At 40.3% G+C, this 18,252-nt stretch overlaps 1 protein-coding gene across 1 annotated transcript; it reads right to left on the bottom strand.

Moving 5' to 3' along the window:
* Positions 1 to 431: 431 nt before the first annotated feature.
* naaladl1 (N-acetylated alpha-linked acidic dipeptidase like 1) lies at positions 432 to 15,158 on the bottom strand. The gene is made up of 19 exons (XM_072664840.1): positions 14,965 to 15,158; positions 13,710 to 13,882; positions 12,540 to 12,661; positions 9,342 to 9,461; positions 7,992 to 8,184; positions 7,803 to 7,896; positions 7,119 to 7,223; positions 6,792 to 6,877; positions 6,162 to 6,281; positions 5,844 to 5,929; positions 5,689 to 5,752; positions 4,738 to 4,805; positions 4,269 to 4,360; positions 3,600 to 3,693; positions 3,279 to 3,360; positions 2,582 to 2,755; positions 1,522 to 1,609; positions 974 to 1,066; positions 432 to 712 (listed from the first exon to the last, which is right to left on the bottom strand). The coding sequence occupies exons 1-19, from the start codon at positions 15,156 to 15,158 to the stop codon at positions 532 to 534; spliced, it is 2,229 nt and encodes a 742-aa protein (XP_072520941.1). The 3' UTR covers positions 432 to 531.
* Between the last annotated feature and the right edge of the window lie 3,094 nt (positions 15,159 to 18,252).

The following is an 18,252-nucleotide window of genomic DNA, read 5'->3' as shown; positions in this document are numbered from 1 at the left end:
GTCAAACACCTAAATGCAAACTAAGGCTAAGTTATTTTTACAATACAAGATATTAAACACTACTTTTCAAATATAGAGTAACAAAGTACAGTGATTTTGTGTTGTAAAAAAATACATTTTTTTCTATTACTCAGATTTGATAAAACAATAGTTTTCCTGAAAATTGATTAAGAAGACAGTATCACAATATATTAAATCATAACCCTGCAAACACTACTTGAACTAATTTAAGAATAAGAGCTTATCAGAGTACATTTTTCAGTGTAGCCTGAACAATAACAGCATTGATTTCTTTTGATGGAGAGACTAGGTACATACCCACTGTTTTAGGCTGGCTTTACACAGTGAAACTTTCCCTAAGTGAGCTGAAAGTTGCTAATTGCATGAAACATAATCAGAAGTGACGTGTTATTTAAATTAGCTTCCTAGGTTCTATGTCGTTTATCTACAACGGAAATTTCAAGCAACTAAAAGTTTAGAGTATAATTCCATCCTCCAAAGAAATCACCCATGGTGTGACTAGAGCTACACCTAAGCATGCACTTCAGTAAGAGTGTGTGCAGCCCCAGAGATTGCCTGTGTGACGATGGATAGATGTCTATGAGCCTGATCCCAGTCCTCCTTCAGGCCGGTGGTCTGGGCCTTCTCCACAGCATCTGCCAGGCCGGGAAACGTGGACACTCCTGATGACCTGGACGCCCAGATCACGTGCCTGGAGGATTCAAACCAAGCGTCAGCGCTGCAGTTTCACTCGACTTAATTCCAAAGCAATTTAGTAAACTACAGGCAAGTGTCCTAAATGAGACACACATGTTGGAATTGCACAGACGACACTCGGTACTAAAAATAAATAACAATAAACAACACTCACAACAAACAGAAGCTAAGACTCTTGGAAACTGGTGGCTATTCACCTTCAGGTATTATTAGCAACATTAGCTTGTTTGACTGAACAACTAAGAATGAGTGTTACCTGAATCCATATTTGTTTGGGAACGCCAGTGGGTCCAGGAACGCTCTGTCCAGCAGCATGAGCTGGTCGTTAATCCGGCGGGCTTTCAGGGGCCTGCGAACAGCAAGACTAATTTAACACCCCTATACCATCACTGTCCTCATACAACTACAGAGCTTCATTTGGAAAATCCCACTTTCATGATTAACAGACAAATTCAGAAAATAGAGGGAAAAAAACAATCTCTTAAAGTTTAAGACTAACATCGATGCGTTTTGTATCTGTCTTAGGATTTGCCCATTGCAATCATATATTTCATGTTCAGGGTTTTTTTAATTACATAAATAAATGATAAAAGACTGTTGGTCAACAAAATAAATAGGCACATTTATTACTATTAGGATTATGACTATAGCAGTAATGAGTAGGGCCTTGGCCGGATAGATGGACAAACAAGCAAAGTTTTGGCCAACTGGATAAAGATTCTTATCATTAATAACTTATTTTTTTATAGCAATGTGGAGTAGAGAAGGCTCTGTCTAACTGGATAAAGAAGCACTTTGTCTTACGTTTCATTTAGGAGGTCAGAGCTGTGGATAACACGGTCCAGACTAGCAGCTGCAGTCCGGAAGGACTTCACTGCCTCCTTTAAAGGCTCTGCGATAAGAAAAATACATTTTTAGGGCTTCTCTCAAAAAGTGTCACCATGAGCAGTGCTCAATCACAGGTTGTAAGTATCAGTATATGTATTGCATATGCACAACATATGGAACTTTTTCAGACACTCAAATGTTTCAGGTTTCACACTCAATGTCAAATCTATGTATTGAAAATACTGCAATATCCCATTTACACAAGTATTCAGTGCTTGGTACTTGCTTAAAGCATCTTTGTCAGCAATGACAGCCTTAAGCCTTTTTGTAAATTATTCTACAAGCTTGGCACATCTTCCTGCGGGACGTTTCTCCCATTTTTCAAGCTCAGGTAAATCAGGCAGAATGAGGGGCGTCAGTGCACAGTCAGACTCTGGATGGGCCAGTCAAGGATTTTCAGTTTTCTTGCGTTTTCCCATGAGCTGTATTCAGCAAACCTTACAAAACCTAATACATAAGGAGGAGAGGTCCCCTCATCCTGACAGGAGCTCAGCCGTGGAGTAAGTGAACACTGCACTTAGATGGTAATCAGGTGTAATTGTATGATCATTAATAAAGACCTACAGTTTGAACTGCTCTCAGTCTCTTCTCCCCGTCATTTCTACTGTAGCAGTAAGTTGTAACAAAAACATTACAAAAGCCCCACACTACCGAGTTTGCCTGGAAAAAGTACGGTGATATTCAGAAGGTCTTAATAGTCATGTGAATGGAACATCCCTGTGTGTAGATCATTGCGAAAATAAATAAATAAATAAAAAAACAACTGAACTTTTTAAAATGTGAATGAATGTTTAAAATGTGAGAAGATGAAGTCTGAAAGCGTTCCGTTCGTATGCAGTAACAGGCTGTGAACCATCCTTTATTACGCAGTTTTCCAACCACTACTAACCAGATACTTTTAGGTGGTGGACTTTCTTCCACAAAGAAGTACCACTTTCATGACCGCAGGTCCTGCTACGAGGGTATAATTACGTACCTGTTGAGATACCGTGTGCTTTAAGCAGCTCTTCAAAGTTTTCCACAGTTCTACTGAGGTATTCCTCCAGACTCTCTGCATAGTCGCTACAGTTGAACGGCAGCAGGAGGCTGTCTGCCAGTCGTAACAGGACGTTCCCTGCAGTCCTTGCTACTGTCTGGTGACTGGTGAATCCTTCATAAGGAGAAATACAAGGTTATGAAGTGACAGTTTTGTGTTTATGTACTTAAGACTCATTGTGTAAAGGAATTAATCATTTTAAACAGGAAGAGCTTCAGAGTGAACTTGAGCTGGACTGAAAGTCCTGGAAAAAGGTCACATGATATTTTAGGAGGGTTCATAGGTGAACTGATGTGATAAATTACCAGGAAATATACTGATGTCTAGATTTCAGGCAGCAAAGTGTAATGTGTGTATGCGTCCCAAAATCAAATGTTCTTTATATATGCTAGGAACATCTGTTCCAGTGCCTACAAGTTGGTGTTTTAAAGATACACAGTTTACAGAAAATCTATGTCAAATGCCTATTCTCAGGACTGAAAATGGAAGAAGTAAAATAGAAAAGCATTTTATTTATACTCTGCACTTTTTGTTCAAATCGGAACCTTAAGGTTTGCATTAGGGAAAAAAAAAAACAAAAAAAAAAACAGAAAAGCAACTGAAATAGAGGGAAACCTGCTAGAGGCCACTGGCTCACCTGGGTCAATGAACTTGGAAGCATAGTCAAAAGTGTCATAGGCCGTGTGGTATGCTGGGTAGATACGTGCTCTTGTTTTGCTCTGGAACAAACATAGCTGTTAATACTACACACACACACAAACTACAGCAAAAACAAATACATACACATTTTACTATCAGATAAGTGATCAACAAAAGATACACTAAGTGGCCATGTGGGATCTTAGATCCTGAAGGATTCGTTATGAACAGAATAACTCTGACATGTCCAGGTTTAACTCATTTCTGGAAAAACAACTCAATACCATCCAGTATTCTGAAACAGTGACAGGAATCATACCCGGTCATAGGTGTAGGATATGTCCATAGAGGTTATTCCCAAGTAATGGATAAAAGAAGCGTAGTCACTTCCTGCTCCCGTCAGATATCCAACACTGCAGAAACAAACACCGTCCGTCAGAAAAGAAAAAAAAATCATGGTCACAAATAAATTAAATCATCAATCTTTTGCCATCTTTTCCCCACCTGCTTGCTAGAAGGTTAAATCTTGCATGTGCTTTTAAAGTTCTGTAAGTTTGTAAGAGAATGTTAGCTAATTCCGTTATGTCAGCCAACAGAACTACCTCTACTCTAATGCATACCCTGCTCCCAACACACATGAGCCAGCTAATCAGATAATTAACAAGGCGTGTTAGAGCAGGGGGTTCACCAGGGTATGCTTACTTAACGACTGGGCCAACGCTTAGACAGTTACACCACTCATGAGCCCCCAATGGCACAGTCAGTCGTCAATTAGGATAAAAGAATAGCTAAACGTATCCATAAGTTTATACGCTGCTGCGTGCAAATTCTGACTAAATCTAAATCCAGACTGCACCCACGATAACATTTCCAATAATCGTAATAAAATGGTCTGATTGAATGTCTGTTTCTTTTAGCTTTTGTATCAACCTGTAATAATTGTAACTTCTAAACGGATTAAATCCAGCAATAAATCCAAAAGGTTTACTTTGGGATGAGTCCATAAGTGGGGCTGCTTCTGTTGAAATACTTGATCCAGTTATCGTACACCGATACGGAGGTTGACCCTGCTGCCTGCACCTGAGAGTGGAGATAAATTCAATTAAATGTTAGAACATACATACAGCAACAAAACACACTTTGGCTATTGTATGTAAAACAATAAGTAGTGGTGTGGTTGGATTTGACTGTTTTCCATAAATACACACACACACATATATATATATGCTTTTCCCCAAATCCCCTACATTCCTGGACTTCCAGCAACTCCACTCAGCAGGTGCTGTGGCTGCCTTGCGTAAGTCACATTGATCTTTATGTTTATCTTAATGCTCACAGGATAAATTTACCTAATTTGAGGAATGTACTTAAGTGCAGTGCATTAGCCTAAACTTGCTCATCATAGTTCTGGGATATGCTAAGTGCTGATGGCTATAACTAACTAATTAAATACGTACCTGCTTGGAGGCGGCGAAGATAACGTTCTGTGCAATTGGTGATGCAGAAGCTCGTAAAGTGGCGTTAGCTGGAGAAAAGAACACCGGTGTTATTTCTCTTTGTGTCTTTTATTATAAAATGACCCATCCTATTGATGCTCCACCCGTAACAGTGTTCTTTCATAGCCTGCATTCACTGCTATGTTGGATCAGCTTTACAGGATGTTGAACTCTTATTCAACCTAACAAGACACTCGTGATTCTACATTCACCATATTTATACTGGACTCCAACACTACAGGCTGCAAAAACTACACCTACACTTCTTACTGGATCACTTTACACTTTTACTCTACACTTTTGACTGTAAAATTTGTAACATTGTGGATGTTAATCAAGTATTAATGTAATGTAGTGTAATTTTCACAGACAGTAAAAACGACACGCCATAGATTCGTACAAGATTTATATTACTCAACAATTACAATCAGACTAAAAACTTCACACTAGGTTCATACTGGATTTAAATAACTCAACAATCATACTGTTAACATCACGGCACGATTTTGCCATCAAACTGTAAAAACCTACAAACATTGTGGAGTAGTTTTAACCCAGTATGAATCTACAATTTTACTACCAGACTTTTGAATACAGTAAGAATCTACAGTGTGTGTAGTTTGTAAATCACTCCACAGTTCTGACAATCAGCCTATTCATGCTGGATTCAAATCACTTGACAATCATTAGTGTCCAGACAGAAGAATTGCATATTATAGATTCATACTGGATTACAGCACCCCACAATTATCCTCATCTAGACATGTCTAGACTGTAAAAACTACAAACAAGGGGGTACATTCCCCAACAGCTTTTCTGTACCTCCCGGAATTCAGGCCATATACCCACTGCTTGCTTTAATCACTAGCCAAATCAAAGTAAGTGTAGGATACTGAAATAATAGAGACTTACCAAACACAGATATGTCCACATTGATGTAGGCCACCGTCCGCTGGCTAAGTTTGCTTATATACTCCTGTAAATGTAACACAAACAGTGTTTACTGGGCTTCGTATAACCCAGTATTAATTATTGTACAGTGGCCTGATTGATAATGCTGCTCTCACCTCTGTATATTCAGCAGATCCAATGAGACCAAATTCCTCCGCACCCCAGCTTCCAAAGATGATAGTGCGCCGAGGCCTCCACTTTCCTGTTGAAGAGAAAAAGAACTTGGTGTGCGACCAACACCCGTCATTTAGACCTGCCTAAACGTCTTTATTCTTTCCTCAAACAAAGAAGGAAAACAATAAGGACCAGTTTAAGCACAAAGTGATAGTTTAGTGAAAAAGCTTCAGCCCTTCAGGCAATCTGAACTACGACTGTAAACTAATCAACTGTGTTTTACTGTTGGTTTATGGAGTACTTCCATTTTTAGAGCTTACCTGCCTTCACCATTTGACCCAGGATCCTGGTGATCTCCAGCATGACCGCTGTCCCACTGCTGGGATCAATTGCCCCATGGACCCAGCTATCTCTGTGGTTCCCATACATCACATACCTGTCTGAAAGCACATCAAAACACAACTCAAAATGCACAGGCAAAAATGAAAGACATACATGACAAACGCGTAATGCAATTCAATCATATGGTTAATTAAGACAAATTAATGTGGCTCCAGTAATAATTAAGTCACAGGCTTATCATTTCCCACCAAAGTTAAGTAGAACATTTACATTTCTATATAAAAGGTAAAAAACAAAAAATCCAATTCCAGCACCCGGGGAGCAGAACAACAAATTTACAAAGCTTCCCTACCAGTGGTTAATAAATCTGTTGCAGCCCCAACTGTGTTTTTAAAACTACAGCTCTGAATGGAGCCGACTGGACTGGGCAGGAGCCAGAAACGACTGACCTCATGGAGAAGTTACGTAGTGATAACGAGGAAAAGCATTTGTTATTTTTATTTGTTATTTGGAGCGTTTTAAAGACCTAAGAAACTAAAGTCTTCATCATTGACTATGGTGACTAATCGCGGCAGCCCTAGAGGTGAGATGATGCTGAGAGAGCTTACCTGGCTCCACGCTGCCCCAGATCACTCCCATCACATTTGCTGAGTCCCTCAGCTCCCCAGCGTTGTACACATCCAGCTTCACATCACTGGAGGGCAGATAAAAAATCTCTTATGCAAACTTTACAATATGTCAATGTTTCGTATCTAATGTTTGCTTCTAGTTTTGTTTTTTTTTAGTTATTTTTATCCATGTTTCTAGTCAACAGTGTCATACAGTGTCAGAAACCACAGAAGTAAGTCTATTAGAGCAAACTATGGATCTCGTCATAAAACAGACATGTGCAGCCCATTAAAAGGTTAAGTGAGAGACAACGATATCCCCTGTACCTGTTTGAAAAAGAAGATGCGCTGCTGAAACCTGGTCCACCAAAATTGTATGTGCATGGAAAGGAACCTTGCCAGTCATCAGGAGCTGCAGATCCACCGAGCTGACTGCCAAACATCACAAGCTTTATTAGACTCAAATACAAACGTTACAAGTTACTACAGAATCGCAGGTGGTAGTGAACATAATCAGACGTGACCAGAAGAGTCTCTAAAAGCCCCCTTATAAAAAATGTATTTTGATTGAATGCTTATGAATACACTGCCCTACGAATCATGAGGCTTTTGTCTGAAAGGTTGAAATTTGTGGGAATTATGGAATATTATTATAACTTATTATGACTTATGGAATTTTACCATAATTAAATGGCAATTGTGCTTAATTTAAAAAAAAAGGGGGTCAGGGATTTTTCAGAGCTCCTTCTGGATTTCTCAGACCTTTCAGGAGCTGTGATTCTCCCATTTTCTCCCCAAACAAAAAACAGTCAAGTTTCACATTGCAACCATTCAAAACAGACTTGCTTTTTTGGCTGCTTAGTTAATATATAAGCACTTGAGAGAGATTGGGATAAATGCAAAAACTGCATATTCATACTGGATTACTACATCTAATAATGTCCAAATACAATATAAACAAATAAATATCCCAAATGTACATTTCTGCCCCTGTCATTACTCTGAACTTACCATATTAAGGCCTGTGCATCCTCAAAGCCTATTGGCTGGATTGGAATAGGCGGAACCCCGTTGATGTCTTCTTCAGGAATCCTATACGTGTCCTCTGAAAATGTAATTAGATTTGTTGGGTGAGGGTCAGTACACCCAATTCTTATCAATCATACAAGTAGTGAAGAGATGTTTATAACTCATGCTTACGTTTGGCAGCCAGGTAAGGAGTCAGAGGGTCTCCAAAGTCAGTGGTGTAACTTCCTCTTTCTACACCAGATGGGGGGAGGTACCAGGAGTGGGGGTAAGTCTCGTTTTCGTCAGACATCAGGCCCTCATTGATATCATAGGGATCTGTGTAGACAAGCACCCCGATGACCCCGAATGGAGCCGCATTGATTGCCTGTTCAGTTAAAAATACAAGGACAGTGGTCAGCACTTCCACACTACAGCAAAACCCATACAATTACAAGGTAAACACTGTGACTCTGCTAATGAGCAAATGCAGTTACGCTACTTGTAGTACTCTGTAAAATGTGTAGAAATGTGTAAGATTTTTCAGTGGTTCTAGTACATCAGGTAAACAGTCCATCAAATCCCATAATCAATTTTTTACTGTGTTTGCACTAAAAGTGAGCAAAACCCAATTTGAGACATAAAAAGGGCTGTGTCGATTCACAGATTCCAAACTTCAGACTGTACACATTTGCCAGAACCCACACACACTCACAGCTAGACTTTTTGAAAAACGGAATCTTGCACACACATGACCATATTTAATTTTACTGTGTAGAAAACAAAGTAAAATCTGTATCAAAAACAACATTGAAATTGGATTAAAACATTGAAACAATTACCCATCCAATGACACTTACAGGAGAAATGGGTGCAGTTAATTCAGCAAGCGTTGACTTCCCAGACTTGTCTCATTGAAGTCAAATAGGTTACATAACTACAATGAAATCTCAAATTAACAACACTGGGATCATGTTTTTAAATTTGCCCTGTGTCTTGTTTTGTTCACTAGGCAAACAGGAATCAGCCATGGTTCAGTCAATGTTTCTGGAACTGAACAGCCCTAGCTGAACTCAAACAGCGCCGTTCAAATCAAATCATGTGTGTGTAGATGAGAGAAAAGACTAGACAAGACTAGACGGTTTATTCCTTTAGGGATGTCCCGATCAAGGTTTTTTTTACCCCCTGATTAGATCCGAGCCGCTTAATGCCAGCTATCGGCCGATACTGATCCGATCCGATATTTATTAGTTTCTGTAAATAATACAGCTGTGCTAATCCACACTCGTAAACAGCAGCAAAATCAGTTTCTGTAATCAGACTAAATTCTAATCTGACCTATTTTGTTTGGAGCAACTTATTAAACTGGTTTAAACTCTATAGTGTTTATCTTACAGTCCAGATTACACCCTGCTACAGCAAACCAAAAAAGCGAAACCCTAAAAGCCAATACCCGATCCATTAGAATTGCCTGGAGTCACTGGATCAGATCGGGATATCCCTAATTCCCTTCGACTTTGTATTAGAACTTTGTGGTTTTCTTACTTTTGCTCCTCGTCCTGCCCCTCCGTACTTGACGATGGCGATGGTGCCGCTGAGGTCCAGTGTTCTGTTCAAGAGCTCGTAGTCACTCACTTTCCCCTGGTTAGCATACACCAGTTTCCCCTGCGCACAACACAGTTATATCACAGTAGTCATTACACAAAAGAGATGGTGATGAAGAGTGCCTTATATTAAAAATGTAATAAATTTTTATACATTCTAAAAAAATTTTAAGGTTGTTACAGCAGTGTGTGTGGGGGGGTGGGGGGGCTTGAGGACATTGGTCAAAATACGTCACAAGTATTCAACACAAGCATTTCAACACAATCCATCACAATGGGGATTAAGCAAATTCGAATTTTAAGAAACTGAGGTAAAACAAATTCATACATCATAATGAATATGTTTTTAACACACTCAGAGAAAAACATCTGCTCTAACCCTCAACTATAGAAAAATCTGTAGGTTTTACAGTAAACAACTGACAGCTGAGTGACCAGCTATTTTAAGGTTATGGGAACGGTAGGTACAGTAATTCATACTGTGATTCAAAAGCTACAGAGCAACATCACACACAGATGAGTTTCAGTTATTTATTACCTTCAACAGTGTGAACATGCTGTTAACCAGAATAGCATTAAACTGTTAAGAGCTATATTTCTGCTGAAAGCCCTCTAACAGCACCATGCTCTTCTGCTGATCTTCAAAGATTTTAAAGCTGACAGTAACACCAACACAGAAAGAGCACCAAGGAAATCAGAGGAGGTCCTACCAGAACAATGCTCTTCTGATGAAACTGATAACGATGTGCCATCGGCTTATTTCAGTAGAACTGCACTCTACTTAGAGAAACTAAACACTACAACTGAACGCTGTAGGTGAACCTCCAACTGAGCCGTTTTAGCTCTTACTGGGAGTGTGATGATCCTATTCCTGCTGAAGAGTCTTTCACACACTGCTTTTATTCTTTAAAAGAGGAATGGCTTCAGCTCTGTGGCTGGAGCTCCACACTAAATTGAAAGCTAGTGTTTAAAGCCCTGTTTGGAGCTGCACCACTATATGATCACCTGCTCCTCACATTCACTTTAGGCAAGAATTGTTTTAGCTCCAGCTACATCTAGTTCAGAGCAAGTCTAAACTGAATGTGAGGAGGTTGTGAGGATGATCAGAACATAGTGGAATATAAATCCAGCAGGTGATTAGTGGAAAAAAACCCAGCGACTCCAAACTGGGCTTTAAACACTAGCTTTAAGTTCAGTGTAGAGCTCCAGTCTCACAGCTGAGTCTAATCCTCTCTAAATGAATGAAAGCAGCGTGTGAAAGACTCTTCAGCAAGAGGATCAACACACTTACATTTAGAGCTACACCTACAGCGTCACTGCTGCTCTTTCTGTTTCTGTTCTTTTTGTCTGACAATGTTCTTCTGCCATCTTGTGATTAATGATGATGTTCTCAGACCTTCTGTTTCTCTGTCAATTCAATCAGGTGGGACAGGTTTATGTCTTTCACATTCTAGTTGTGAGAAAGTAACCGGGCCCCAAATCTACATGAGATATGAGTGACTTTTGGCTGCAGACCCACAGGCCGAGCTCCAGGCTGGACCAAAGCACAGCATTTCTAAAAACCCTTTTATTTTTAGTTACCTAGAACACTGTGTTACTGTGGCTGGGAGGCCAGAATGCAGAGAAATGGTACTGACATCCTGGGTGAGCCGGGCGTAAGTGGACAGCACAAATGCAGAGTTACATTGTAAGCCAATTACAAGCCGTGTAAACGGCTTGGTGCGAGGTGCCCTGAGGTGTCCCCAACTGTAAAGCACCGCCCACTGCCCAACCGAGTCAAATCAATTTAAAATTTGTTTATATAGCACCTTTAACAACAAAAGTTGTCACAAAGCTCTTTACAGAGATCCAGGTCCACGCCTCTTATGACCAAGCACCACAATGGAGGTGGTGGCAACAGTGGCAAGGAAAAACTCCTTCATACTAAGAGGAAGAAACCTTGGGAGAAACCCAGATAGACAGATAGACAGACTGGCTGGCATTTATCTGACCACAACTCACAGCACAAGTTGCCAATCATTCCACACAAATTGGAACGGTATAATTCCATGTTTTAGGTGTTTTACGAGGTGCTTGTGGCTATTTACTACTCTGGCTACAAACATAAAATGCTTAAAACTGTAATACACTGGCCTTCATCCCAGAGAATAGCACTACTCCACGAAAAGGATACTCGAATTATTAGTGGTGTTGTGAAAACACTCTCATCCATGGTTTACAGCAAACATTTACAACACAATCTAACGGCAATATTCACATTTTTGCATTAACGAATGCATGCACCAATATTCCAATCCAGTACATACCACAGACTTCTGCTGTAAATTTGCACCAATTCTTTGTGACGTGGCCACCACTTATGCTAGTCATTCTACAATATAATGAGCTTTATCTTAACATCCCTGATGGGCAGATGCTTTATCTCTCTCACTTCTCAGAATGATCGTCATGTTTTATGCAGCTATGTAACAACACTGCAGTGCCTTGATCTCATCTCCCCAACAGCCTGCATGAACACAAGCTAGCTACAGTGTGGGTGAGCGAGGTTCATTTTATTGCATCGCAATACAGGGTGAACTACAATGAAGTTGTAAAACGTCAAAGGTCCCTCACGCCACTCCATAAAGCAAGGGCATCTATTAAAGCCCCTTATCATCCTGCTATCTCTTACAGATGGCAGAAGGTTCAGAATGTGAAGTTTCATAAGAATTGTTCACAATGACGGCACAGAAGAGATAAGATTAATTCCTGAAAGACATTTAAATAAAATGATACCTATTCATATAGAGGTGGCTTAATGTTGGATATTGCATATTCTGCATTATTTGGCACTCTGTAGTCCATTTGAGTTTATGTACAAACAATTATAATTTATGTTCATATTTGACCTTTAGAATGGAAAAAGCAGTCCAGACTGATACACTCCATATAAATTCATTGTGAATGGTCAGAGTTAAGCTGTTTTAGGCTATATAGGCGTATGTAAATAAGTGATCATAAAAACAATGAATTTAGAAAACAGGTTGATAATGCAGTTTCAAGTCCATATATGAAGTTTATGGACTGTTTATGGACATTTCACACTGTACATCAAACTCTTGTGCAGGTCTACATGAAACCAGGAAAGAGGTTTTGTTACCCTGGCATGTCCTGCAGGTCCATAGGCAGCGTAAGGCTGCACCACCGCTGGGTCCTCCTGGTCTGGACCGTACGGCTTCTCTTTCTCCCGCGCAGCGTACAGCACGTCATCAGTAGCATTGACTGAAAATGTTGGATTCAAAAGAAATAAAACAAATTATAATTAAAACTGATCAGACAGAACATTACCACCACCTTCTTTCATCATATACGAGAACTTTGATATGGCAGTTCTATAATTCTATGCAGACTTTGATAGCCTCAGTTCACTCTGTTCTTCAATGGTCAGGACCCCACAGGACCAACCACTACAGAGCAGGTAGTATTTGGGTGGTGGGTCATTCTCAGCACTGCAGTGACACTGATTGACATGGTGGTGGTGTGTTAGTAGTGTGTGTTGCGCTGGTACGAGTGAACCCCCTGAGAATCACTAAGAATAGTCCACCAACCAGAAATATCCAGCCAACTGTGTCATGTGACCACTGATGAAGGCTGGCCAATACAAACTGTGCAGCAAAAGATACAAGGCTTCTGTCTCTGACTTTACACCTACAAGGTGGACCAACTAGGTAGGGGTGTCTAATAAGAGTGGACACAGTGTTTAAACACTGTCTGATCCACTCGTACCAGCAGCGCAAGTCTGTTCTGTGGTGGTCCTGTTGGATTCTGACCATTAAAGAACAGGGTGAAAGGAGGCTAACAGACTATGCAGAAAAATAATAATGCTACACAGGCAAAAGGCATAGAAACAACATGGTGGTTTTAATGTTATTTATCCTGTTTATCCTGGTTGGTTGGAGTAACTGTCTCTACTGTCCAGGGAAGGCTTTCTACTAACTTTTGGAGTATTGCTGAGAGAATCTGATTACATTCAGCAACAAGAGCGTTAGTGAGGTCAGGTTGTTGGATGATCATCACCCCAACTCATCCCAAAAGTTCTGGATGGAGCACAATCCATCATTCCCGAGAACACAATGGTGCCAACGGGTTCATGTTTGTCTACTCCAGAGAGTGCTATTCTATTGGCAATACCTCTCTACAGTGACTGGACAAGCTTTATTTGCACATCTTCGTCACCAGTGGGTGCAATGTATCGTAGCTGAAAGCGTTTATTACAAGAGGTGTCAACAAATATGTGGACAAGTTGCAGGTTAGCATCAGTAGCACTCACCCACAGTGACAGTATTCGGCGTATCGCTCTTCGGGAAAGAAAGGTAGACCCTGTAATCCTCCCTCCATGCAGCATCCAGACCAGTGTCTTTATCCTGCCATCTCTTTAGCATGAATTCGACTGTGGCTTCGTCCCCTGCAGTGGTGGCCATGTGGGGCACCTTGGTCAGTTCCCTATGCAAGGAGGAGGCCAGGTCATTCTTAGTTTACCGCTACAACAGACCACTGTAACTATAGCACTAAGGCAGATCTCAGTATGAGTTTAGGATGAACAGGTTGAAAAACATGAATACATAAAACATGAAGCTGCACACAGTTAAGTGTACAGCAGTCATAGTTTTTCCTAGCACAAAATAAAATCGTCTTGACCCACTATCAGAGAAAGACGCCCTCCTAACTGTGGTAAATAGACAATGTTATAGAAATTTTCTTACTCAGATGTATATGAACACACATCTTGTCACAGTCATGCCAAAAACTCATATCTCTAAAACGGCTACCTTCTTAACCTCTAATGGAGGTCAATGTAAAGAGCTTTTATCTCATTTTTTCATTTTGGAGCATTTCTATTGATCCATCCATCATGACATTTGGACACAATGTAAAGGACAACTGTCATTGATTGTCAAAGTTTCACAATGTTGCATGGCCTGTCTATTCCATTTCTCAGGATCAGCTAATGTTTTTGTAATGGTCCATGACATCATGGACATGTAATGGCATCAATCAAGTTGGTTGGTCCATTTTGCTACGATCTTGTAAATAAAGGTGCCAGTGTTCTTTAAGGAACTGCTTTTAGTTCCTTTAAAGCTTTCGATTTATGGGTCTTTTCAAAACCATTTTGTATATGTGATGAGAATGTACAGAACCTTCGTAACATTTAAGCCACATACTGAACCCTTAAACAATGTAGCTTTACAAAAGCTGTTACAAGGTTCTTCACAGTCTTGTCAGTACACAAGTGTCTTAAAAAAGCAAGAACCTCTAAATCTCTTTCTTGGTTGTTCTCTAAAGAAAAAAAAATAAAAACACTTGTCATCTTAGTTTTATTCTTAACTGCACTGTAGCTTTTGTAGCATTTGCTTTAAACTGTAGGGCATAGAAAGATTTAAGCCCTAGAACTGAACCTTCTAATGAGGTACAGTTTCATATCTGTATCTTTCTAATGAACTACTAATCATAACTGACCATGGGTGATTTTTTCTTCCTATTAGCTAGTCTCACTTATTCAAAGCTCTAACTGATGCTCAACTCACCTGAGGTTCTCCTGAATCTTCATGTTGTCCACCTCAGCGATAAAGTTCTTGATGAAGTTCTCGTCCACATCGTGAGATAGCTCCCGCAGCCACTTGGGCGAGTTGTCCTGCTCAATGCCAAAGTGACCGATCAGGATGCCCACGGCGAGGACGGCCAGGCCTGCAAAACCAAACAGCAGCACCTTCTTCAGCATCCTGGAGGTTCTTTACCTATCAGGGAGTTCAAACCCAGATGTGTGGCTTTCCACACAGTGCAGGCAGTGTTAGGAGGCAGTGTTAAGTGTGTGACGTATGGAGGGTTATGGCCTGAAGATGAAGGTCACGAGGGTGAAAGATATGATGAACAGATGATCCTCAAAAGCCCATCCATGATAAGGATCAATCTAGCAAGTCCATAAAGTTTACTAATTAACAGAGTTGGGTAGAGAAGCCTAAAACCATCCTCAAACAAAGATAAGGGTTAATATACCAGGTCCAAAAACACCTGAAGTGACTTAGATGTGATGAATGCAATGCAAAGCAGTACAGCAATTAGTAACTAAATGTGGGAAAGTAAAACATAAATGAGGGAAAAGAAGATTCCTTTCATTACTAAAACACTGAGGTATGGTTTAAATCTATTATTAAGTATTAAAAGTCCATCAAAAATATACTCAGCCTCAGCGATTTTGAAGTTACTAACCACCTCAGCTAACTTGGCTAAATAAATGATTGTTGAGGACTTTCAAGTTGGACTTTACTCCCCTGAAAATACACACACACAGCTCACGCAAGCTCTGTTTAGACAAATGGCCTTCGGACATTAAGAATACAAACAGATTTAATTATGTGGTTTCTGGCACTGCACAACACCATGTTATCTATAAACACGAACTGAAGTATATAACTAAAGGCCACTGGTTTTAGCTCTGTAATGGGGTAGTATATACATAGACTCAGATGACACGAGACCTCGTGATATAACTGATGTCTAAAAGGCCATGATAATAGGGTACCGGGCGAAGGGTGGTAGCATCTTGAATATATATATATCTTAGTCTTAGATCTCTTACTGCAGTGAGATTAAGTTTTTACCAGCACTATCTGTTTATTATTATACCGTTCACATAGTGATTTTATTGTAATTGTATTACTCACACACAGTTAATCAAATTAAATTTGTATAGCGCTTTTTACAACTAATTTTGTCCCAAAGCAGCTTTTCAGATACCTGGGCATGGAAAAACTCCCTCAAAGCTAGAGAAAGAAACCTTGGGAGGAACCAAGACTCACAGGGGAGGATCCATTTTCCTCTGGTCAAATCTACTCATAAATTATCAATAAAATTAACTGTATCATCACATAAGACTGTCATGCTCAGGTGTACTGATAATACTGTAATCACAGTGGTGACGGTAAGAATAATGTGAGTACCGATGATGGTCATAGTCAGAATGAAATATCTCACAGGTTACGATCATAACAGTTTTCATGCAGTCCATTGTTGTTTTGTAAATATGAGGCTCACTAGCTCCAGAGCTGCCACTGAAGATCGACAGACTACTGTTACCCTGGTAGAGACTAAAGATTCAGACAGGAAGATATGAACACAGCGACAGATTGCACATATAACGTACATCTGCCGTCCTATTCATCACTTCAAAATATTGGATAGTGAGTAGTGACTTACATATCTATCTACTGCAGTACATGATGCTGGTGTAAACAGGGCATCAGCAGCCAAGATATACAAAATCTCAGTGGCTCAATAGATCCAGGACCTCACTAATATTTCCAGGATGGTTTTATACTAGTATCATCATATCATCATCTAAATTGCCCTAGGTGGGAGTGAACTGAATGTGTGTGTGGTACCGTGTGATAGACAGCTGCCATGTCCAGGGGGGTATTCCTGCCTTGTGCCCAATGATTCCAGGTAGGCTTGGGACCCATTGCAGCCCTGACCAGGAAGAGACGAAGAAGAAGACAAATGAATAAATTAATTTATTGAAATTTTCTACAATTGAAGTTTTTCTACAACACATGGGAACTCAGCTGTAACTAAATACATCTGCTATACGTGAACACAGCTGGCTAGTGTTTATTTGTGCGTTTCTGGCCGAAGTCTTCAACCCCACCGCCTGTATCCACTCCTCCTCTTGCTCGTGGCCTCAGGCTCCTGCATGGTTTAGTAATCTTAACATTCAGGTTCTAGGAGCTGCACATTGCTTGTAAGATGTCTGTATCAGACACTGTGTGGCTGATTTCTTGCAGTGTCACAGCTCAAAGTGCAGCACCTTGAATTCAAGGTCTATCAACACAAGCCTGGGACGTCCTGTGTGAGTGACAGGACAGGAGTGTCTGCTAAATGCCATTTATGTAAGTGTGTGGGGGGGGGTCTCCACGACCAGGTTCATGAACCACTGCTCTGGGCTTACTACTTTCTTCACATATCCAGAGCAATGCTCATTTTAGACACCACACACACACATTGTTCAGACTGTGGAGGACAGGAGAGGAGGGGAGAGGGGGGGTACGGCTGCGCTCGCAGGCCAGACCACCGGGACATGTTGTCTGGCTAACATTAGCAATAAAGCCGGTAGTTTATGTGGGCAAACTTCGCACATTTAAGCATATCTCGTTTACAAAGCTTACATACTGCCGTACGCCATTAGCTACTTGCTAAGGCCAAGCATTTCTTTAGCCTAGCTAGCTAGCTAGCTAACTAACGAGCTGGCGCTAGCCAAACGCTAGCTAGCTAGCTAACGTGCTAGCTACCTCAGGTAAAACCATTGAGGAAACCGCTTCAGAAAACACGGGCAAACGCTCTAATTCCTGAAAAGCTTTGTTTTTAGACATGTATTTCTCATAATTATCATAAAACATGTCAAATATAAGTAATTAAAGCAGGGCTGACCAGTCCGCCAGCGAGGAGCTGCCTCTTCACTGTCTGCAGGTTCCCGCTCAAACTTTGTGACGTGTGATGTCGGTCAGCCCTGGCTAGTTTTTCGCGCTGTGAAATTATTAAAAAATAAATGTTTATTAAAGAAATTCTTACTCGTAAGTTTAAGTATATTATATTAATGTGTTTATATTTAATAATATAATTATATTAAATACTGAAACAACTTGTTTTATATTCCAAACTCAACTCACCCCCCCCCCCCCCCCCCCCCACTGGGTCACTTCTACTGGCTTTAATATTTTATATAATAATATGTAATACTCAACAATAATGGTTATTAGTATTAGCAGTGTTTATGTTTATACTTTAGTTTGTCAATATTAAATATTAAAAAAAATAACAAC

This window comes from Salminus brasiliensis, chromosome 20 (assembly GCF_030463535.1).
Source record: "Salminus brasiliensis chromosome 20, fSalBra1.hap2, whole genome shotgun sequence".
NCBI lineage: Eukaryota > Metazoa > Chordata > Actinopteri > Characiformes > Bryconidae > Salminus > Salminus brasiliensis.
The sequence above is the reverse complement of the archived record's forward strand: the minus strand, read 5'-3'. Positions and strand labels throughout refer to the sequence as shown.